We start from the raw sequence: 22,163 nt of genomic DNA on the forward strand, positions 1-22,163 counted from the left end.
TTTACAAAACTTCTTATAATATGTTAGATGTATAATAAAATCATATTTATAATCTAACTTATCAATTACCATATGAAATCATATTAGTTTATAAATTTATTTTTATAATATTTTTTTATGACTAAAGTATTTATTTACATTTAAATTCTAGACTACATGTTTTATTACCATTCTTGCCATCTTAGTTTGTTAACTTTTTTTAGAGTTTTAATTAGAATTTTATGCTCCATTTGAATGCTAGGTGTATCTCATATGATATTAGTTTATATATGAATAGTATTGAGTTAAGATGCTTATATATGTTTCATGAGTCTCATTGAAATGTGTAAATGTGTTTGGATATATGAAGTAAGTCAGATATATTTAAATTTTTTTATAAAAATTTAAAAAAATAGTGAGTTTCATTAATAATTAGTTTGTTATTGAAGTGATGGAACACTAATAAAAGTTCATATCAATGAACAGTATTAAGTTAAGATAAAAATAGTAAGATTACTTCAGATGAAATCAATTGTACGTTTGGATAAAAAGTATATCCATCCATACGAAATTATCTCTGACAATTTGAGATCACTTTATTACCCAAACAAACTCTTAAAATTTCAAGTCAAAGAGGTAAGACACGTAAGATTAAATCTATGATATTTATTGATTATTTAATATTAATCAAAAAAATTCATTGGAGTAATTATAAATATTGTGAATCTCACTCTAAATCAGTAGAAACTCTAAAAAATTCGAATCAAGTTTCTTTTATCCCTCGTTAGTCGTATACCATTTACATCTAAATTCAAAGAGTTACAAATCAAAAAGGAAAAAGAAAAAATCTAGCTTGTATATAACCTGTTGCTCATTAACGGCAAGTTTGATATGCAAGATACAACTCTTAAATTGAAGAACAATAACTATTCCCGATAAAATTGAAATAAGTTTTCCCAAAAACAAAAAAAAAAAAAACTTCTATTATACAGTAATCCATTTTACATGAAGCTTTGCATTTTTAAGGGATTTTTTTTTCCCCTTTTCTGGTTTTATAAAATAAAATAATAATAACTAATTCTCTATTTATTATTTTTTCAAAGACTTAAAAACTGTAGACTATATTCCAATCTTACTTTCATTCTATTATATCGATGCGGCATGATCTACAACATATGAGCAATGACACATTAATACAGGAAAATAAGGTGCCGTTTGGATAGTGACTCAGTGAGTTGAGATGAGACGCGGCCGTAAAAGTTGGATGATAGTGTGACCATTTTCGATAATCCATCTGTCCCTTTTTTATTTCATAAATTAACAAACTTTATGCAAGATTTCAATTAGCATAACGCACAAAACTTTAAATGCCAAACATTTTGCAAGGCATACAGCATGTATGGGTCAATGAAATATATGAAATCAGAGGGATAATACAGTCAAAGCTTCAACCCTGAATGGATGGAAACCACTCCTCCTACAAGATTTTCGTACTCAACTTTCTGAAATCCTGCATCAGCAATCATTGAAGCAAATGTCTCCTGCATCCCTCAACAACAAAAAATCAGTTCTATTGTACAAGAATTACAGCGTCACGCATCCAACTGGAAAAATCTGTAAGTCTTCTCAGTTCTCAAGTTATAAACTTTTGCCAATTAAGCCCCGAGTATGGTGTATGGGCTCTACTAATACAAAACAATTTCGTTTAAAAGAACTTAAAATTATGTTTCTTGAGGGCCCTTGGCAACATGGGTTTTCCCTAATGACAGATACGATTCTCATAATTATACCCTGTTTTCCACGCAAGTTCAAACAAAAATTATGTAAATCCATTGCTAGTGTCATATAAAATTTGTCTGTTCACAGATAAAGCATAGATTGAATAACATTAACAAGCCGGGTTACGAAAGCATGCAATTGGTCTAAGAAAGTCCTAAAGTAATCATCAAGCTGCATACAGCTCCCCAAATGTCATCCAAATTACATTGGAGGATCAAGATTTCTTCATCTATTACATAGAGTGGAAGCTTTCTTTAATGAAAAAGGTGCGTATTTCACTTTCTAATAATGGCAAGGAGTCAAGTGGGTATAAAGGAATATGGATTTAGATGCAGCAGGAATGAATGACACGTAAAGACAGACAACATAAACTAAAACCAGAAGTTCTAAGAGACCTGCATCAATTTAAATGTAATTAACATGACTTCAAAGAATGTTCTATAATTTCCACACTTGTTGTCTTCGTGATATTGAAGTACTCTTCTTTTCTTGGAGGATATAAAAAAGTTCATACCAATGCAAGCAACCACTTTATTCATTTAGTTCTGAATCCTCTTTGATTTTTATGCGTGGTATTAGTGACATGCAAATGCACATAGATGTGACTTTGTTTAGGCTTATAGTTGCTATGTAGCACCAGGCATTGCATTAATGCAATTTTCCATCAGACAGCATATTTGTCTTGGTACCACTAAACTTCAATCAAACTCCATTGGATGCTGAAATGTACTTGAGAAGACAGAAGAAAAATAACCTGAGGGGGAAAACGGCGAATACTCTCAACTAAGTATTGATATGAATCGCGATCACCTGCAACAAGCTCTCCTATGGCTGGAATGATGGAGAATGAATAATAATCATAGCTGCAAGAGAAAACAAGCAGCACCAAATTAAGGCTAACGTATAAAATAGCAAAGGAAAATGTATGAGAGAGAGAGAGAGAGAGAGAGAGAGAGAGAGAGAGAGAGAGAGAGAGAGAGAGAGAGAGAGAGAGAGAGAGAGAGAGAGAGAGAGATTCTAGTATAGCCTGTCCAATCCATCATCTAAAAACAGTACATGCAGTAATGGCACAAATACTTTGATCTTCATATGGAATAAATATAATGTTCTCCAATGTGAACATCTACATATGAATACATTGTGCGCGATATATCTGGAAACTGCAGATGCAGGAATGAGACAAATAAATTGTTCTTCATGCGGAAGGAGCAAAATTCAAGAAAAATTCCCAAGGATCCAGGATTGTCAAATAAGTAGAGAATAATGGTGATTTAAAGCTGGTCAATATTTCGTGAGAGCATGATAATGCTCAGGGAAAATTTGTTACCGATCCACAGAATTTAAGATGGAGACTGATGTAGCAGACCACAAGACAATTACGACATAACTTTTTTTTTTGATAAGTAGACAATTACAACATAATTACGACATAACTTTGCACAATAAAGATGATTACAAATAACTTTCCTCAAAATTAAAGGGTGTGGTACTAATGATACTGATGAGAATTGAGAAAGAAGTGACGTAACGTTGTTAACAGCTACAAATTATATTTTTCTTTTTATAAGTACTGCAAATACAGTTTTTCAGACATAGCTTTTGTCCAAAGTAGACGTACAGATACTCACAATTCCTTAAAAATGGGAACTTCCACATGGCTCAGTTCAAGGCAAAGGAATCTTCCTCCTCGTTTTAGCACCCTGATAAACAAAGTCATATAAGCCAGCATGATAGATAAGTATCCAAAGAACAAAATTCCTTCAAAGCAAACGTAAGGTACTAAATACTTTCTTCTGTACTTCATGTAGTTTCTTTACAGATAAGCACTACATGAATCAAGTCTGGGATGAAAGGGGTGGCAAAACCCTCAGGAGCGGAAGAATTGTATTTTGAAAAATAAATTCTTCTCCAATATAATATTTTTTAAAGCTGCCATTTCAGCTTTGAAAACCGCACAACTTGGATTTTCATATGCTTCCACCACCTGATTCAAAATTCACTTGAATCCTTCCAACCCAGTCCATTTTTTACCCTGTTGCACTCTCCATTTCAATGCTCAATAATCTTGTATGATTGAACTTACATCCTTTAATACATGGAAAAATATTTACAGTGGTAGATAGTTACATAAAAAGTCACATTTTTCAAATGGACGACTGCATTAGATGATATCTTAACAGTGGATAATCCTATTAAATGGAAATTTATTTCTCTAAATTGGTGTTGCACGTATAAAGATACCAATGAATCTGTGGGTCACTTGTTGCTCAATGTCAGAAGAGTTATGGTCCTTTACTAATACGAATGAATCTGTGGATCACTTGTTGCTCCATGTCAGAAGAGTTATGGTCCTTTACCTTTTTTGTTTTTGTGTTCAATATGGAATACCAAAGAAGGTGGTAGATGTGCAGTCTAGCTGGCAAGGGTTGCTACTGGTTGAGTAAGCATAAAAAGAGGTTCACTTGGAAGCTACTAAATTATTTAGTCTTAAATGTGCTTACTTGCTTTCTTTGTATCTATGGCCTGTCACCATTTCTTTTGTTTATTTTGTAGATTTCATAAAATCAGAGTGGAATTCTTTAGGGGACAGTCTTGTATACACAATATGAACTCGAGTTTCTTCTCATTTAACAAAAAATATTTTTAGAGCAAAAAGACTAAGGAATTTAAAATAAAAATAAAAATAAAAATAAAAATAATAATAACAATAATAATAATAATCTAATGAAGAATCTAAAAATATTCCTTCTCATTTAACATGTTTCAAATTCAAGAATCTAATTGATCCCTTTGAGATAATTTAGGTCATGATGAAGGCAAAACATGAAAACACCATCCACCTGCAGGGGATCATAACCAATTCAACAAGACTCTTAACCTGCTTGACATGAAAGTATTTTGTGCTGCATCCACACTATGAAAGGAGAAAAGAAAACCATAACAAGGTGTGAGCTTACCTATAGGCTTCAGCAAGAACTTTCTCTATATGTGTAACATTTCTAATCCCAAATGCAATTGTGTAACCATCCATTGAATTATCTTCAAAAGTTAAGGCTTCTGCGTCGCCCTCCACCCATATCAGGGATTTTTCTTCCCCAAAACCTAAAAATGTCAGTAAAACATGTTTAAATAATAGCAAGACCCTGATATGATCCTCCAGTGAGAACATATAAGTCCTCTAATGTCAGTCTAATAACTCTTTTTATTTTACCTCTCTCCAAGGCCCGCTTTTTACCAACATTTAGCATGTTAGGGTTGATGTCACATACAAATATCCGAGTTTCTTCATGCAAATTATCTTCAAGAACATCTTGCATTGCTCTATGTTTGACACTGTTTATGATTTCCAGGATCCGGAAAGCTACATCCCCTGCAAGAATTTTAACTTGAGATGAGGATTGCAGTATGGTACACTATATCATTTTCATACTAGATAAGGATTTTCATGTGGAAGAAATTTTCATGTTAAAAATTTCCTACATGAAAATAAATAACATTTCTCTTCATTTTAATAATTTTTTTTTACCTCTCTGTCTACCTCCTTCCATCCCCGCCCCCCCTCCCCCTCTCTCTCTATCTCTCTCTCAACATTTCCCTCCTGCTCTTTACATGTTGACTAATTTAATACCACACCTAGAGTATTCTCAAGTTTTTCCAGCCAACAAACATCAATATATTTAAGACACAATCATTATCGGTGGTATGCCAACCTGTCCCACCAGCCACATCCAGATGCTTCATTCCAGGAAATGGATTCAGTTTGGAAACCAGCCTGACAAGTTGGCAAGACAGTATGCAACATTGTGAAGGCAATAGCAATACGTTTCAAATAAAAAATAAAATAACATTCCGCGAACAAGAAACTTACCTATCCTTCCATAATCTGTGTAATCCAGCACTCATCAAGTCATTCATGAGATCATAGTTTGAAGCAACATTGCTGAAGACATTACCAACCATGCGACTTTTTTCTTCTTCATGTACTTCTTTAAATCCTGAAATGAGAACGTAATAAATGATTGCTCAAAATAATTCAAAAGAGCATTATATATATGTATTAGCATTGCAAGTAGCTATTAAAGAATCACGACAAAATATTCACTTTCCTAGAGGGAAAAGTGAATAAGGGATGAATAGGTTTTCTGAGTAGAACAAATATGGAGAGAGAGAGAGAGAGAGAGAGAGAGAGAGAGAGAGAGAGAGAGAGAGAGAGTAGGACAAACCAAAACTGGTGGCATGCGAATGCAGTAGAGAAGAAGAGAACATGGGCAACAGTTTGCTTCTGAACTTTCTAGTCACCATTCTCAAGGCCATGACTAAAATAAATAATTAAAAAAGGAGGGTCAGATTGAAGTCGGGGTGTACATTCAGATGATAATTCATAACGGACCTTTTCACTCGGAGAGATGATAATGTCGGTTTGCATTATGTAAAGCAAAGAACACAATCTAGCGACAAGTTGGACAGAAGTACACATATATGTCAAAACGAAGGCAATTGTTCCCATAAAATGAATTTATTGGAAACAGATGGCGTTTCAAAATTTTGTTTGGGTACTGCCAAACACATTATGTTTAGACGTGCGTTTAACCACAAAACACTTGGCATCTGTATTCTACGAAGTCAGAATTCAAGGACTCAGAATCCACAAATTTATATATTCATTTTGGATCGCACCAGTCAAAACAAAGCACAGACTCAAGATGACAAATTTAACGAAACGCAATCTCTCACAGACAATTCATCAAACACTTCGCGGGAAATATCAAATACCATAATCCATTGATCCATTCGTAACAAGTGGGTCTTTAATTTTATAAGATATATATCCATATCTGAGGTAATTATCATGTTCTGCAACGACTCTAAAACATCTTGTGGGACAAGTGGGTATTTGCGTTTATGAGATAACATTTCCATATGGAAGCATGATATCGAAAAGACAATATCATCTCGTATACTCATATCTGAACACGATACTGAAAGACAATATTATCTTGTGTACTCATAGCTGAGCAAGATACTGAAAGAATTCGAGCGTTTGAAAGGAAAAAAAATCGACGTCCAAAGCATGAAAAAACAAAACCTAAAAAGAATAGGCAGAAAAAAGTTATGTTTTTCATTGAAATCAGACAGTATTAAGCGTACCGGAGACAGAGGCTGACAATTGTTGTTTCACGTTTCAACTTTCAAACGGTTCTGGAAGTGGAAACCAAAGAACCAACCCGGCCAACGTCAAGCGAGTTCGGAGTTCCCGTATTGGTTTTTAATTACTGCCCACAAACCTAGAAGCCTAGAGCTGTGTATAAAATGTAATTAAATTGGAAAATTTGTATTCAACTTCCTCTAAATTAAGCATTCACTTTAGAATAGTCAAATTGCATGCTCCAAGTAGTCCGTTTGTTTTTACGATTTATCTCAATTTATCTCATCTTATTTAATTATTATAATTTTTTTAAAATTTTCATATAAAATAAAATAAATAATTCAATTTTTTCAAAACTTAAAATAAAAATATATATTTTAATAATATTTTATTCAATTTTTAACTTTAATTTTAACTCATCTCATTTCATCTGTGAAAACAAACGAGGTAGGTGCATTCAAGTAGATCTTCTTCCCTTTTATAGAAATAAAATATTACTATTTACTATTTTTTAATTCATTTTTTAATTAATTAATATAATTATGCTATATCATTAAAAATAAATTTTAAATTATAAAAGTATCATTCATTTTATAAAGAATTATAAAATAATTATAAAAAATTATAAATTTGCCATTTTCCAAATATTATTTCTTCATCTTATTTTTATATATTTTTGCAATGATCATATCTTTTAAATCTTACGGTTATATTTTGTAATGATTTTTTTAATGTTATATTTTTATTTTCGTTTCTGATGGTCTTAGTTTTCATTGGTCTTTTTTTCTTTTTTCTTTTTTATTTAAACTACTAATTTTCTTATACTAACTTTTCTAGTGTTCATATTTTTCCCAAACTGGCGGTCATATATATTTTTTTAGCTATATTTTTTTTAAACTAATTTCTCTAATGGTCATATTTTTAAATGTAACGGTCATATGCCTATTTAATTTTGTAATACTAAAATATGCATTTTTACCATTTTGTAATATGTATATTTAAGTTTTTTAAAAAAAAACCCTAGAATATTGATAATTTGTCCATGAATATTGTGGGCTGGAGCTCTAATAAATTGCATACCTCGCAACTCGATTGTTTGCCAAATTAAAACAAACTTCCAATACTCACGATTTCACGTCATATAAATAAATATATATATATATATTTAATTTATTAGTAATATATTGATTCTGACAATAATACCATATGTAAGTTTATGATTTTTTTTTGGTAAAAAAGTAGATCCAATTTAAAAAGAAAATATTTTTTGCCACTTTTTTTACAGTGAAGTCCAATTTTTTTTATTATATAAAAAAAATAAATATCACATGGGGACTTATCATGATCTATTTATAATTGAGCAATTCTACGTACAGTTGTGGAATTGTAAATGCCGTGCAATCGCTTTGAAAAAGAGTAGGGTCTACGATTAAAAAGTTAATTTTTTTTTCATGTAGGTCCCATATTAATTCATTTTTTTCAAAACGACTACATGCTGCTTGCACAATTACAACTGCAAATATCATATCTTTTTATAATTTGTACAGATCATTACTCATGTATTAATATTAGAAAAATAAATGAGTTATAAAATGATTATGTAAAAATAATTTTACAAACTTATATAATTTGGCGTGGTTTGTCAGATTATAAAATTATTTTTATTATAAAATAAATCTAACAGATTAGATGAAACTGTGTCAGTTTGTGAAACTATTTTATATAATTGTTTTGTGGATTTAGCATTACTCATTGTCCTCTGTACGTTGATAGTGCTAAAATTAGGAACAACCGCACTCATGAAATACTCGTTTTCACGAACAGCATACACCATTTGCGGGAAATGAATGAAACGTTGTGTATATATATTTGGCTTTAAATTAAAAACTAACTATATATGTGTGTGTGTATCCCCAACTTTATTTCAATTTTTATCGATATCATAATTTACAATATTCCAAGTAGTACTACTGATCATCCTCAAAAAGGAAATAATGGAACTAACTGTAAACTTCAAGGATTGCCACACAGTGAAACCAGCGGAGCCAACAAGGAATGGACCCCTGCCCTTATCAGAATTGGATCAAATTGGCACCATAACTCATGTTCCCACAATCTATTTCTACCGCCCACCTCTATACTGGCTTTCACCACCCGACGCCATTGCCAATACTCTCAGAGACTCTTTGAGAAAGGCATTAGTGCCTTTCTATCCTCTCGCAGGCCGTTTGCGCTGGATAGGTTGTGGCCGTCTCGAGCTTGACTGCAATGCCAAAGGGGTTTCATTATATGTAGCCGAATCTGAAGCCAAACTAGATGATATTGGCTACTCATCTCCCTCTCCTCGATATCAGTACCTTATCCCATCTGTAGACTATGGCTCAGTTCCAATCCATGATCTGCCATTGTTGTTGGTTCAACTCACTAAATTCAAGTGTGGGGGCATTAGCCTCGGCCTAAGGATATCACATGCTGTTGTTGACGGAACAAGCGCCCTGTACTTCATTTCCGAGTGGGCTAGACTTGCCAGGGGCGAGCCATTAGGTGCAGAACCATTTCTTGATCGAAAAGTAGCGTTCCGAGCTGGGGATCCCCCGATCGCTACTCCAATATGCGTCGACCATGAATGTAGTCGTTCAGTACCGCTCTTGCTCGGGAAATCAGATGATGTAGAGGAGCGAAAGAAGAAAACCGCGTTGGCCATGCTAAAGCTTTCCAAAACGCAAGTTGAAAAGCTCAAGAACATGGGAAATCAGGATCGAGTAATAGGTAGTACTGATGCTCCCGGCCGTGCTTACACCCGATACGAGACCGTGGCAGGACACATATGGCGATGTGCATGCAAAGCACGTCGACACAAAGACGAACAGCCTACGGCATTAGGTATTTGTGTCGATTCACGGAGCCGCATGCATCCACCATTGCCACGAGAGTATTTTGGAAATGTAACGCTGGATATTCCAGCTACGAGTCATGCGGGGGAGTTGATGTCCAAACCATTAGGCTACGCTTCGAGCAGGATAAGAGCAGCGATTGAGAGAGTGACGGATACGTACGTGAAGTCGACTCTGGAATTTCTAAAGAATGAACCGGACTTGACGCGGTTCCAAGACATTCGTGCCGAAGAGGCGCCTTTCTATGGGAACCCAAATATCGGGGTCGTGAACTGGATGACGCTGCCGATCTACGGGCTTGATTTTGGGTGGGGGAAGGAAATTTACATGGGGCCGGGAACGCATGATTTAGACGGGAACTCGCTCGTCCTCCACAGCCCTGATGGAGATGGATCTTTGATTGTGGCGTTGTGCCTGCAAAAGGCTCATATGAATGCTTTTACGAAGCATTTCTACGAAGATATCGTATAAATGTTATAGAATTGAAAATAACACACACACACACATATATATATATATGCTTCTGAAATAAATTATAAGCTATGTAGGATCGATCGATCGAAGTGCTGAAATACGTACAGCTTAATTTCAGACTGAAAGTAATAATTAATTAAAGAGATCTATCAGCAAGTAGAAAAATAAAATAATTGATTAGAATATCTGACGCGCGTTGCATGCATGCATGGGATCAATTTTATATATAGGAAGAAATCAAGTTGCTTTGCCAATTATATATTATATCCATTTTCCCCGATATATTTTATATATATTATCTTCCTCTCTAATTAATTCCGATTGGAGACTGATCAGCAGTAGTAGTACTACTGCATGCTATATATACATGCTTTTATATCTATGTCGGCTGGCCTCCCAACAAAAAGTTCTAGGTTCCGCCCTTGTTTAACGCTGTGAGATTCATATAATGTATTTATTTCTTACCTAATTCATGTTGAAAGTGTACATATTCAAAAGGATAAGCTAGCATCGGTCGGGGACTGAGCTGATCTGTATGCCCGTGCTCTTGCGGCAGTAGTCTGTAGACGCATATATATGAAGATTCAGAAGGATATAATTGTATTTCATCCCAAAATGCATGCGCATAATCGCTGGCCTGTTGTCACAATAATTTCCGAAAGGTATGAATGTTAAAAAAAAAAAACTGTAATGAATAAAAAAGATCTATAGGATCTTTTACCTCCGGTCATTTGTGCTTGATAACTGGAAAATTTCAAATCTACAAAAGAGACTAGAGATTTTGTAGGAAAGAGACTTCTAGTCTTTTGCCTTAGAACTTTATGGGTGGTTCTAATGGAAAACGCAAGCCCCTTTATATAAGTAAGACTAGAGACCCTTATTTATTATTCCTACAACCTTTAGGCTACCATCATTATTTCATCCATAAAAAAATAGCGCGCAAGGGTCACCACTTTATTTATGAAGGGTAATTACTTATGCTTGATAGATGAAATGTATCATCTTAGATGAAGTGAACCACTTTAGGGAAAACAAAGGTTTTTGTTGCCCAGATGACTAACACAAGAGGGGGGGTGAATTGAGTTGTATTTAAAAAATAACAATTATAAATCAAATATATAATATAAAATATAAACAAAATATGAAATAACAATAAATATAAAGAGTAAGGGTAAGAGAGAAGCAAACTCAGTATGTTAACGAGGTTCGGCCCCACTGCCTATGTCCTCGCCTCAAACTACCCCTTGAGGATTCCCAAATTCACTATTCAACCTCCTTCAGGTGGAGATAGAAACCTATTACACCTTTGAACAACACCGCTACAAAGGATCTGTGTAGAACACCCTCTATACTTGCAATCACCTTACACGTGGTGATTCAACTATTCTCCGTGTAGAATACTTTCTACACGCACAAGGGTTATACACACCCTTTTTCTGATACAAAAGCTGATAGTGGGTAGGTTATCAGAAAACACTCCTCAATGAGTGAAATAAGAACAATACAGCGCAAACTATATCTCTCAAAATGAATAAGGATTAAGGCTCAATGTTTAGAGAAGAGAGAATGAAAGCTTTGAATGAATGTTGTATGCTCTTGGTGTTGTGAATGTGAAGCTCTCAAATAATCTATTTATAGGCATATGAGACTTCATATTCAAATTTAAAAAGATTCACATGTCAAAGACAACATCATTCATTTTTTCAAAAAATTCAAATAAAAGGTTCTTCTTTTTCAATTGTCAAAGACAACATCATTCACTTTTTCAAAAAAATCAAACCTAATCTTTTACTTTTGGCATATGACAAAATGAACACACTTTCATTTTCAAAAAATTCAAACCTAATCTTTTACTTTTTGCATATGACAAAAGGAGCACATTTTCCTTTTCAAAAAATTCAAACCTAATCTTTTACTTTTTGTATAAGTCTAAAAAAGCATCAATCACTTTTGAAAATATTCAAATAAAACATGCACATGTGAAAGATGACAATCAATCATTTTTAATATTTTCAAAGTTCAACCCTTTAATCAAGGCATGCACATGCAAAAGATGACAATCAATCATCTTTCAAAATTTTCAAATTTAATTTTCAAAAATATTCATGCACATGTGAAAAATGTATTTTAATGCTTTATGATAAAATATTAATTTTGAGCATTAATCATAATTTTGAATTTTAAGAGATTTACAACATTACTCTATAACTTTAATGTGAACTTGTTTCCTTCTTGCTCATGCTTGGTTCTTTGATGTGCTTGATTCCATTGTGTGAACAACTTGAGTTTGAAACTCCTTTATTCTTTGAATTCATTTGTTATCATCAAAATCCATATGTAGATTTATAATCACATAAAACTTGAAACCTTGAGTTCAACAGTTTTCTAGGAAAATCAAAAGTCTAACATTCTCCCACTTGGTTCACTTAATAGGTAAAACCGAAATGGCCAAAATAATGCCCTTAATTCTGTTAAGATATCCTATATACGAACCATGGTGGTATTGCTCTTTATAGTGAACATTTCCCTTTCATGTGTCACAATACATAGTATCCCTTAAAAATACTTTATGAACAACTATTAAAATTCATTCGGGTCCAACTTAATCACCCAATGGATATGACGAATTTGTTACTTTATGCGCAAAACTAAAACTGAATTCAATTTTATTCTTTGTGAAATATATAGTAACATGAGAGATTACACTTTAGTTAGGCCCATATGATCTACATGACCCTGAAACTATTTTATCGGTAAACCTTCGGTCATTGGATCAGCTAACATCAAATCTGTATTGGTGTGCTCAATATACACCACATTATATTTGATGCTCTCTCTCAAACTTAAATACTTTATGTCGATATGCTTGCTTCTGCTTCCACTCTTATTGTTCTTTGAGAAGAACACTGCAGCGGTATTATCACAAAGAATCTTTACTGGTTTTTGAATGGAATCGACAATTTTAAGACCAAAAATAAAATTCTTCAACCATATGGCTTGTGTCGTTGTTTCATAGCACGCAACAAATTCTGCCTCCATAGTAGACATAACAACTATAGATTGCTTCGTACTCTTCCAAGATATAGCTCCTTCAACAAGAAGAAACATATATCTAAAAGTAGACTTTCTGGTGTCTACACAACCGGCAAAATCTGAATCTGAATAGCTAACCACTTGCAAATTTCCTGTATGCCTGTAGGTTAGCATGTAATTATTGGTTCCTTGCAAATACCGCATCACCTTCTTTGCAGCTATCCAATGTTGAAGTCCTGGGTTACTTTGATAGCGACCCAATAATCCAACTGCTAGAAATATGTTTGGACAGGTACAAACTTAAACATACATCAAGCTACCCACTGCAGATGCATAAGGTACACTTTTCATCTGCTCTTGTTCCAATGCATTTTCAGGTAATTGTCTTTTATGAAATTTATCACCTTTGATTATGGGAGCTACAGAGGCTTTATAATCTTTCATACCAAATCTCTATAAAACTTTTTCAATGTGTGCCTTTCGAGACAGTCTTAAGACTCTTTGTTTCCTATCTCTGTGAATCTCTATGCCAATAACATAAGAGACTTCACCCATATACTTCATTTCAAAGTTTTGGGAGAGAAATTGTTTAGTCTCATGTAACAATCCCAAATCACTGCTTGTAAGAAGAATTCGTCTACATATAGGACTAAGAAAATGTATTTGCTCCCACTGACTTTAAAGTATATACATTGATCAACAAGATTCTCGATAAAACCATATGAGATAATAATCTTGTGAAACTTTAAATACCATTGACAGGAAGCTTGTTTTAGTCCATAAAGAGACTTCTTTAATTTACATACTTTCTGACTGTCGTTACTGAAACCCTCAGGTTGTTTTATGTATACCACTTCATCAAGATCCCCATTAAGAAAAGTCGTTTTCACATCCATTTGATGTAACTCTAAATTAAAATGAGCTACTAAAGCCATGATTATCCTCAACGAATCCTTCTTAGAGACCGGAGAGAAGGTTTCATGATAATCAATGCCTTCCTTCTGAGTGAATCATTTAGTGACAAGTCTAGCCTTATATCATTCGACATTACCAGAAAAATCTCGTTTGGTTTTTAAAAACCTATTTGCAGCCAACTGTTGCCGCCCCTTCTGGTAATTCGATGAGATCCCAGACTTAATTCTTATAAATGAATTCTAACTCATTTTTCATGGTATCCAACTAAATTGTAGATTTATCTCCACTCATGGCTTGTGAAAACGTAATTGGGTCTTCCGGAAGTCCAATGTCAAAATCAGACTCAGTTAGGTATACAATGTAATCATCTGAAATAGCAGGCCTATGTATTCTTGAGGATCTTCTCAAAGCCATCACTTCATCACTTGGAGATGACTCAATTGGCTCAGACTGTAAATGCGGAATAACTTCAGATTGAATCTCATTTACGGGAACATGCTGTACTTGAATTGGTGTCATTACATGATCTTGCAATCTATTTTACCTTAAGACAACCATTCTTTCTCCAAAAGAAGACAAAGTAACATGTTCAGGTGTTTCCTCAAAAGTGACCTCTTGAGGATTCACACTCCCACTAGGTTCAACATCCTCAAAAAATTTTATATTTTTAAATTCAATAATTCGAGGGCTATTATTGGGACAATAAAATCTATATCCTTTGGAGTTATTTGAATACCCAATAAAGAAACCGCTAGTTGTCCTTGGATCTAACTTCTTTATGTTAGAATTATAAATCCTAACTTCAGCAGGAAAACCCTATGTGTATATGATTTAAACTAGGTTTCCACCCTTTCCACAACTCGAAAGGTGTCTTAAAGACAGATTTGGATAGAACCCTATTCAATATATACACTGCAATTTTAAGAGCTTCACTCCACAAGAAAAGTTGCATATTAGATTTACTAATCATGATCCTTACCATATCCATTACCGTACGATTCCTTCTTTCTGCAACACCATTTTGTGATGGTGTACCAGGCATTGAATATTGGGTGACAATACATTCTTCCTAAAGGAAATTTGCAAATGGACCCTTAATTTGTCCATGTTCTGTGTACCTACCATAATATTCCCCTCCTCTATCAGATCTTATGATCTTAATTTTCTTTTCACTTTGATTCTCTACTCCTGCTTTATAAGCTTTGAAAACATCTAGTGCTTGAGCCTTCTCATTCAGAAGATAAAGATACATATACCTAGAATAGTCGTCAATAAATGAGATAAAATATCTCTGACCATTCAGTCAAGGGGTAGAAAATGGTCCACATATATTTGTGTGTATAATCTCAATAACACTTGAGCTCCTTCTTGAACCTTTAGAATTATTGATGGTCTGCTTACCCTTTATGCAGTCCACACAATTCTTGAAGTCAGTAAAATCAAGATCCTGTAGGACTCATTCTTTTACTAATCGTCTCATCCTCTCTATAGAGATGTGTCACAATCTCTTATGCCATAGTAGAGAAGATTTTTCATTCAAAAGGTTTCTCTTAATGCCAACTGAATGCAGAGAGAGATAATTCTCTTCAAAATCGGGATGAATATATAATTTAAAAAGGTTATCAACTAAAGTTCCAGAACCAACAAGAATTTTATTCTTAAAAATAGTCATAACATTTTCAAAAAGGAAATTGTATCCTTTGATAACAAGTTTGGAAATAGAAATTAAATTTCTACAAAATTCTGGAATATAAAAAACATTATTTAAATCCAAAACATGTCCCGATTTGAGAATCACTCTAAAAATTCCAACTGCAACAACTTGTGAACGCCCTTTATTTTTGGTAAAAACCCAAAGTTCACTTGTTGTTGGTTTCCTTCTGGTGAGAAAACCCTGCAATGTATTCACAATATGAATTGAAAAACCAGGGTCAATCCACCATAAATTTTTAGGAGCATCAATGAAAAAAGATTCATGACACACAAGAGATATAGAGCTACCTTTCTTTTCAAGCCACTCTTTATACTTGATGCAACTTTTCTTTACATGTCCCTCTTTCTTGCAAAAGAAGCAGGTCACCTTTTTGCCATTAGATCTATTGGATTTTGATGGCACATTATGCTTCCTTTTCTTTTGAGGTTCACTTTGGCCCTTCTCGGTCTTAACTTTATCATTCATGACCATATTTGCACTTTCAGGTCGATCATGCTTCATCCTTTCCTCTTTTTGCACATACATGGTCAAAAGATCCATAACTGACAAGTTTTCCTTATGTGTATTATAAGAGATCTTGAAAGGTCCATACTTAGATGACAGTGAGTCAAGAATAAAATGGACCAAGAATGGCTCAGATATCTCTATCTTTAAGCCTTTAAGTTGACAATGTCTCTCATTTCTGTAATGTATGCACGCATACCCTTAGAACTGTCGAAGGCTTTAGTAGTGAATTGTCTGATAAGAGTGCTAGCTAAAACCTTATCAGAGCGAACAAACTGTTCCTCAATTGCCTGCATTAATTTCTTAATTGTAGCGCAATCACCAATAGAACCTCTAATGCTCTTACTCATGCGAGACTTTATGAGCATTAGACTTAGGCGATTAGATCGCTCCCACCATTGGCGATTTTCAATAACTTCCTGTGCATCCGTATTCGTGGCAGCAGGTAGTTGCTCCACACGGAGTGCATAGTCAAGATCCATATACCCTAAGGTAAATTGAACCGAATCTTTCCAGTCAGAAAAATTAGTGCTATCAAGCATTGGAATAAAATAAACACCATCAGCTAAGGATTATGGTACAATAGCTGCAAAACCAAGAAAAACTTTAATGCTATGAATTCAAATAAATTTTAACCTTCCTGTGGGAAAAAGTTACATAACAGCATAAATTTACTCATCTTTATTTATAAGATAAATTATTCCAAATATTAACAAATAAAACTATCAACACCAGTAGGCAGAAGATAAATTTAACTGTTAATACCGAAAATCATTTTCTTATACTAATTAAATCACAAAAATTAAAGATTTTCCTATAGGGATAAATCCTTAAAACCTATGATTTAATTTCAATGAGATTCTAATTTCTTTTATATGTATTCTTTTAAATAATAAGTATGCTGTGACATTACCTTCATTATTAAAAGAAATACAACTGGACATCTCTTTAAAAAAAAACTGTAAATTAGCCCAAAGGCCCAACAATATGAATTGAACTTAAAATTGAGCCCACAAAAGTTTGAAATCATGACCTAGCTTTTCTCTCACGACATAGATTATGACAAAATTTATTGATCATGCAAAGAAAAAAAACTAGATTTCAAAAACCCATTATATGAACAAAATGAAATATTAATAATTCAAACACAAAGCTAAAAGGCAACCGCTCTAATACCAAATAGAGACTAGAGATTTTGTAGGGAATGAACTTCTAGCCTTTTGCCTTAGAACTTTATGGGTGGTTCTAATGGAAAATACAAGCCCCTTTATATAGACAAGACTAGGGACCCTCATTTATTACTCATATGACCTTTAGGCTACCCTCATTATTTCATCCATAAAAAAATAGCAAGGGTCACCACTTTATTTATGAAGGGCAATTATCTATACTTGATAGATGAAATGTATCATTTTAGATGAAATGAACCACTTTAGGGAAGACAAAGATTTTCTAGGAAAACCAAAAGTCTAACAATGAATTCTTCCAAGACCCCCGACGGCCACCACTTCACAGCAGGAAGCGTTCTTAACTGTAGAAGGATCTCAATCCAGCTAATGATCAATATTATATGTAGAATCCCAAAAAGATAAAAATCCACAGCAATCAAAGCACGTGGAGTTGACACAGAAATTATATCTAGCTGAACTTGATCAGGCCGGTCCCAAATGGGAGAAAAATAGATACATAAATTATATCGGCCGACAACGTGTATATATATATATAGTGTCTAGACTCACTTTATATATTTATGTCTTTCCGGCCTCTCGAAGAGATTATTATTTTCCGATCAAATGTAACATATATACCTAGAGAGGAGAGTTAGGTAGCGAGATTCCAGGAGTGTTTAATGTTTATGAGGATAAAAGTAGCATGATCGCATGATCGTTGATTTTGTCGGCACATCAGCCGGAGCTATTGACGATACATATACTTTCACTCCGCGCGTATGTACATGATCCTAACAGAGCCAGTCTGAAAACGGCCACTTTCCTTGCTCCATGCTTGTGCGAAGTCTAGCTTCAATAAGAATCAAAAGGGGTCTGTATTGCTAATTTTTTCCATATCACGTGTATATATGTATATATATTAAGGGTCATTAGAGACGGGGAAGCCGTGGCCTCCTCAGTCTTAAAATATGAAAAATCAAGAAATGAGATTTTCAATTTTAAGGTGTGCAAATTATATGCACACTCCCTTTAAACTATTATAAGAGGTGAATCTACGCAAATACAGTAAGAAAAACTTAATTTTCCTTAGATTGGAGGAATATTAGTTTTTTTTTTCTCCCTCAAATCATCTGTTTTATATGTTCATCTTCACATTTTAGGAAATATATCGTTTTAAGTATTATAAGTGATTCTAATTCTAATTTTAACCAAATCTTTTTATAGGAATATTTTTACTGGAATATTGTTTAGTACTTATTTAATTATCGTACAATAGTTTAGATTTTTTCCTTTTGGAAAGATTTTCATAATTTTGAATTTCGAAACAATTTAAGCTCGGCTTGTAAGCTTTGTGAAAAAATTTTGAATTTTATCATTAATCACTATTTTTCAGAAAAATTTCTCTGTTTTACGTATTTTCTCAATCACAATCTCTAATTTAGATTAAGTAGGAAAAATTCTAATTCTTCCTGGTGTCAATATTCTAGAGTCTTTTAGACAAATATTCTTAATCCAAAAAAATTGTAGAGCCATGCATGCCACACTGACTCATCATATAATTGACCAAAACAAAAAAAAGAAAAAGATAGGCCTTGTTTGGTGATTACGCCCAAAGAATAACGCGGTAGTTGTAGCACAGCTTTGGGGTGTCGATTCCACATGGAGACAAATTAAAAGAATAGTAAGAGGAACAAAGAAACTAAAGAAAAAATATTAAATAAGTAATAGAGAATAAAGATTAATTTTAAATATAAATTCAAGTGAAGCAAAGTGATTAACAGAAAAAGTACTCAAATTTGACAAACAGTAGAGCGTCGGGAATCCTTTGCAGAAATATGGTATTTTAATTATTCTTAATTCACTGAATAACTCAATTAGGAACTCAATTCCCGCAATTCCCAATCGGAAGGTATAGATTTATAAACCAGACTTAAATCAAATGTAACCCTTTGAAAAAATATTCACAACTTTTAAAAAACGTGAATTACTACCCCTATTAATAAAATCCAATGACGACAATATACTCAGGAAGTGATATTGCAGCAAAAAACTAAATCAATATAGATAAATAATTGATCCAAACATAATCAAAGAACTAATCCATTCAATAGAAAAAGCATGACTGAATCCATAAACACAATAAATTCTATGATTATTTGGAGAAGAAAACATCAACGATAAATTGAGAATGATAAAACAAAAGAGTTTTAGCAATTGAAAATCAAATACATGAATTAACAATAAATTAGAAATACCATCTAATGTGCAAGTTCATCCCTAACCCTACTTGAGAATTTAGTTACCCATAAATATAATGGACAACAAAAATCTCCAGAGAAAACTGAAGCGAACGGTGGCTATGGAAGTGATTTTCTCCTCTCTTCAGATCTGCCTCTTGTGCCTCTTCCTCCCCTCCATTTCGTGCTAATGATATGCTTATATAGGGTAAGAAAGAAACCCTAATGTCCTCTTGATTTCCGCATAAAAAAATCGCCTAAATTTTAGGACTTATCTTGGCAACCACGTACAACCTTCAGGAGTTCAAATTTGGAAATCCTTATTAGAGACAAAGTTATAGCCCTTTAAGATAGATTTCTAATGAATTAAGAATCGTATCAATCCGATATGTAACTAAAAAGATACAGTCAAAAGACTAAAGTATGTCCAGACTGTCTCCTAGCGAATTTCGGACTTGGACTTCTTGTGATTTCATTTTGTATTTTTTTCTTTTTCTTTTCTTCCAAATTGCTCTCAAACCCCATGAATGCCCTCCTCTGAATTTGACTGGGCTTGACTTGCTCTTTTATAAACTCTGAAATTAGACATAAAAAAACTGCTTAGGAGTATCCCAACGTAAATAGAAATTCAATTTAAGAATACACATTAATTCCTATGATTTCTATTTACATTTTAGCATTTTAGTCCAATAATAGGGTATATAGAATGCACTTTCGCACACTCATCATTTGGACTGATATTGAAGGTACTGTTCCCTTACATTTCTAAAATATTTGAGAACATTTATGGAGAGATAACCATAGGAATATTAATTTTTGGTGCTTTTTGTCAAGATAGGCCTGCTGTGATATTCAATTCACGCCCACTCATTTATTCAAATCATTATCGTGAAATTATCACTTATTCTAAAAGTTTGAACTCATAAAAAGAGGTAGATTTTCTTATTTATTTTATATCTTAACACTTTCCTTCACGTGTGGGTTAGAGACTCTCCCTCAATAGATGATCCAACACGTATAATATTTAATTAAATAAGGTAGAGTATAGAGTCAGGATTCAAACTTAGAACCTCTGCTTTGATACCATGTGAAATCACGATTTGTCTGCCTTGATTGGTTACCAAAACATCTCATCTCATCTCATTTCAATTCATCATTACAACTTTTTTAAATTCTCATACAAAATATAATAAACAATTTAACTTTTTCAAATCTCAATACAAAAGTAATATTAAAAAATTATATTATAACAATATTTTATTCATTACTATTTAAAACATCTAATCTCATTTCATTTTATCTGTGTAACTAAAGGGGGCATTAAACTCATAGGAAGATGTAGATTTTATTATTTATTTTATATTTTAACAATTATAAATTGTTGTTGCTCTTAGCGATTGGGTTTATATAAAGAGTTGCCTATATTATAAGCTTTATATATACAGACTTCTGTGTTCATTGCTCAATATTGGCATGCCCTTAATTATAGTCCTTGGAAACTTCAATATTATTAATGTTTTTGGGGCGGGGGCATGCATGCACAATCTCGATCTAGATCGAACTATGCAATTGATCATTATTTATGGGCATGCAGTAGTGGTATTAGTACAACTTTCTAAAAAATGATCCAGGCATGCATGCAGAAAAACAGCCTTTTTCAGCATTTGATTTTGTCGCAAAAAGTAATCAAAATCGCTGCAAATGAGTTTTTCCATCGGTTTTGACATCGACGCCCGTTGGATGCCAAATAAGTGTTGCTTTTGCTTTTTATCAATGATTTGCAAGAAACGTTGGAAATAAAACTATTTTCGGCGATAAAATATCGCCGCAAATGACCCATAAATTCGACAGAAACAGTCTTCTAAACCATGGAATTAAAACTTTTTCGGCATAATCTGTAGCAGCAAATAAGTTTTTGCAGCAATTTTGTAAGGTATTACCTACGATTGTTTCCACTGCAAATAGTGTTGCAAATTTTTTTTAAAAAAAATACCAGCAATTAAGAATCGCCGGAAATACCCCATTCAAAAAATAAATAAATAAAAGCATTAAACAGGATACATGAAACATTTATATTATAGAATTAACTCTAACATAAAATCAAATAGAAGGCAGAAGGCACATCAAAAATGACTTTTACATTTTTGAAAACCAAAATTTACTTACACAAGAAAAAAGCAAGAACCTATTTATATAAATCTCACCCCTTAGAGTCAAGAACCTATTTATATAAATCTCACCCCCTAGAGTGCATCTTTCCTTTTAAAAACAGTTATAACCATATAATGCAAGCTTTAAAGAACCAGTAATCCATTACAC

At 33.3% G+C, this 22,163-nt stretch overlaps 2 protein-coding genes across 3 annotated transcripts; one reads left to right on the plus strand and one right to left on the minus strand.

Moving 5' to 3' along the window:
- Positions 1-1,258: 1,258 nt before the first annotated feature.
- Positions 1,259-7,076, minus strand: LOC122317873 (2-methoxy-6-polyprenyl-1,4-benzoquinol methylase, mitochondrial). Of its 2 annotated transcripts, XM_043134921.1 has the most exons (9): positions 6,907-7,075; positions 5,982-6,074; positions 5,627-5,753; positions 5,469-5,530; positions 4,970-5,128; positions 4,716-4,860; positions 3,387-3,458; positions 2,513-2,621; positions 1,259-1,520 (listed from the first exon to the last, which is right to left on the minus strand). In XM_043134921.1, exons 2-9 carry the CDS (start codon positions 6,070-6,072, stop codon positions 1,419-1,421), a joined length of 867 nt encoding a protein of 288 aa, XP_042990855.1. In that variant the 5' UTR covers positions 6,073-6,074; positions 6,907-7,075; the 3' UTR covers positions 1,259-1,418. The 2 variants fall into 2 exon arrangements, with proteins under 2 accessions (XP_042990855.1, XP_042990856.1); XM_043134922.1 differs by lacking the exon at positions 5,982-6,074 and having other exon boundaries at positions 6,907-7,076.
- A 1,716-nt stretch (positions 7,077-8,792) lies between these two features.
- LOC122318348 (spermidine hydroxycinnamoyl transferase) lies at positions 8,793-10,459 on the plus strand. Its single transcript, XM_043135623.1, has one exon. The coding sequence runs from the start codon at positions 8,899-8,901 to the stop codon at positions 10,267-10,269; it is 1,371 nt and encodes a 456-aa protein (XP_042991557.1). The 5' UTR covers positions 8,793-8,898; the 3' UTR covers positions 10,270-10,459.
- Positions 10,460-22,163: the final 11,704 nt, after the last annotated feature.

This window comes from Carya illinoinensis, chromosome 8 (genome assembly GCF_018687715.1).
Source record: "Carya illinoinensis cultivar Pawnee chromosome 8, C.illinoinensisPawnee_v1, whole genome shotgun sequence".
In the NCBI taxonomy this organism is placed as follows: Eukaryota; Viridiplantae; Streptophyta; class Magnoliopsida; order Fagales; family Juglandaceae; genus Carya; species Carya illinoinensis.

Excerpts from the sequence above, each read along its gene's own strand:
- LOC122317873 (XM_043134921.1), bottom strand. The coding sequence starts at position 6,072 with ATGGCCTTGAGAATGGTGACTAGAAAGTTCAGAAGCAAACTGTTGCCC. Across the intron at positions 5,129-5,468 it reads GGATGTGGCTGGTGGGACAG|GGGATGTAGCTTTCCGGATC; the intron begins GTTGGCATACCA and ends AAATTCTTGCAG. Across the intron at positions 2,622-3,386 it reads GTTCCCATTTTTAAGGAATT|CTATGATTATTATTCATTCT; the intron begins GTGAGTATCTGT and ends TTTCTCTTGCAG.
- LOC122318348 (XM_043135623.1), top strand. The coding sequence starts at position 8,899 with ATGGAACTAACTGTAAACTTCAAGGATTGCCACACAGTGAAACCAGCG.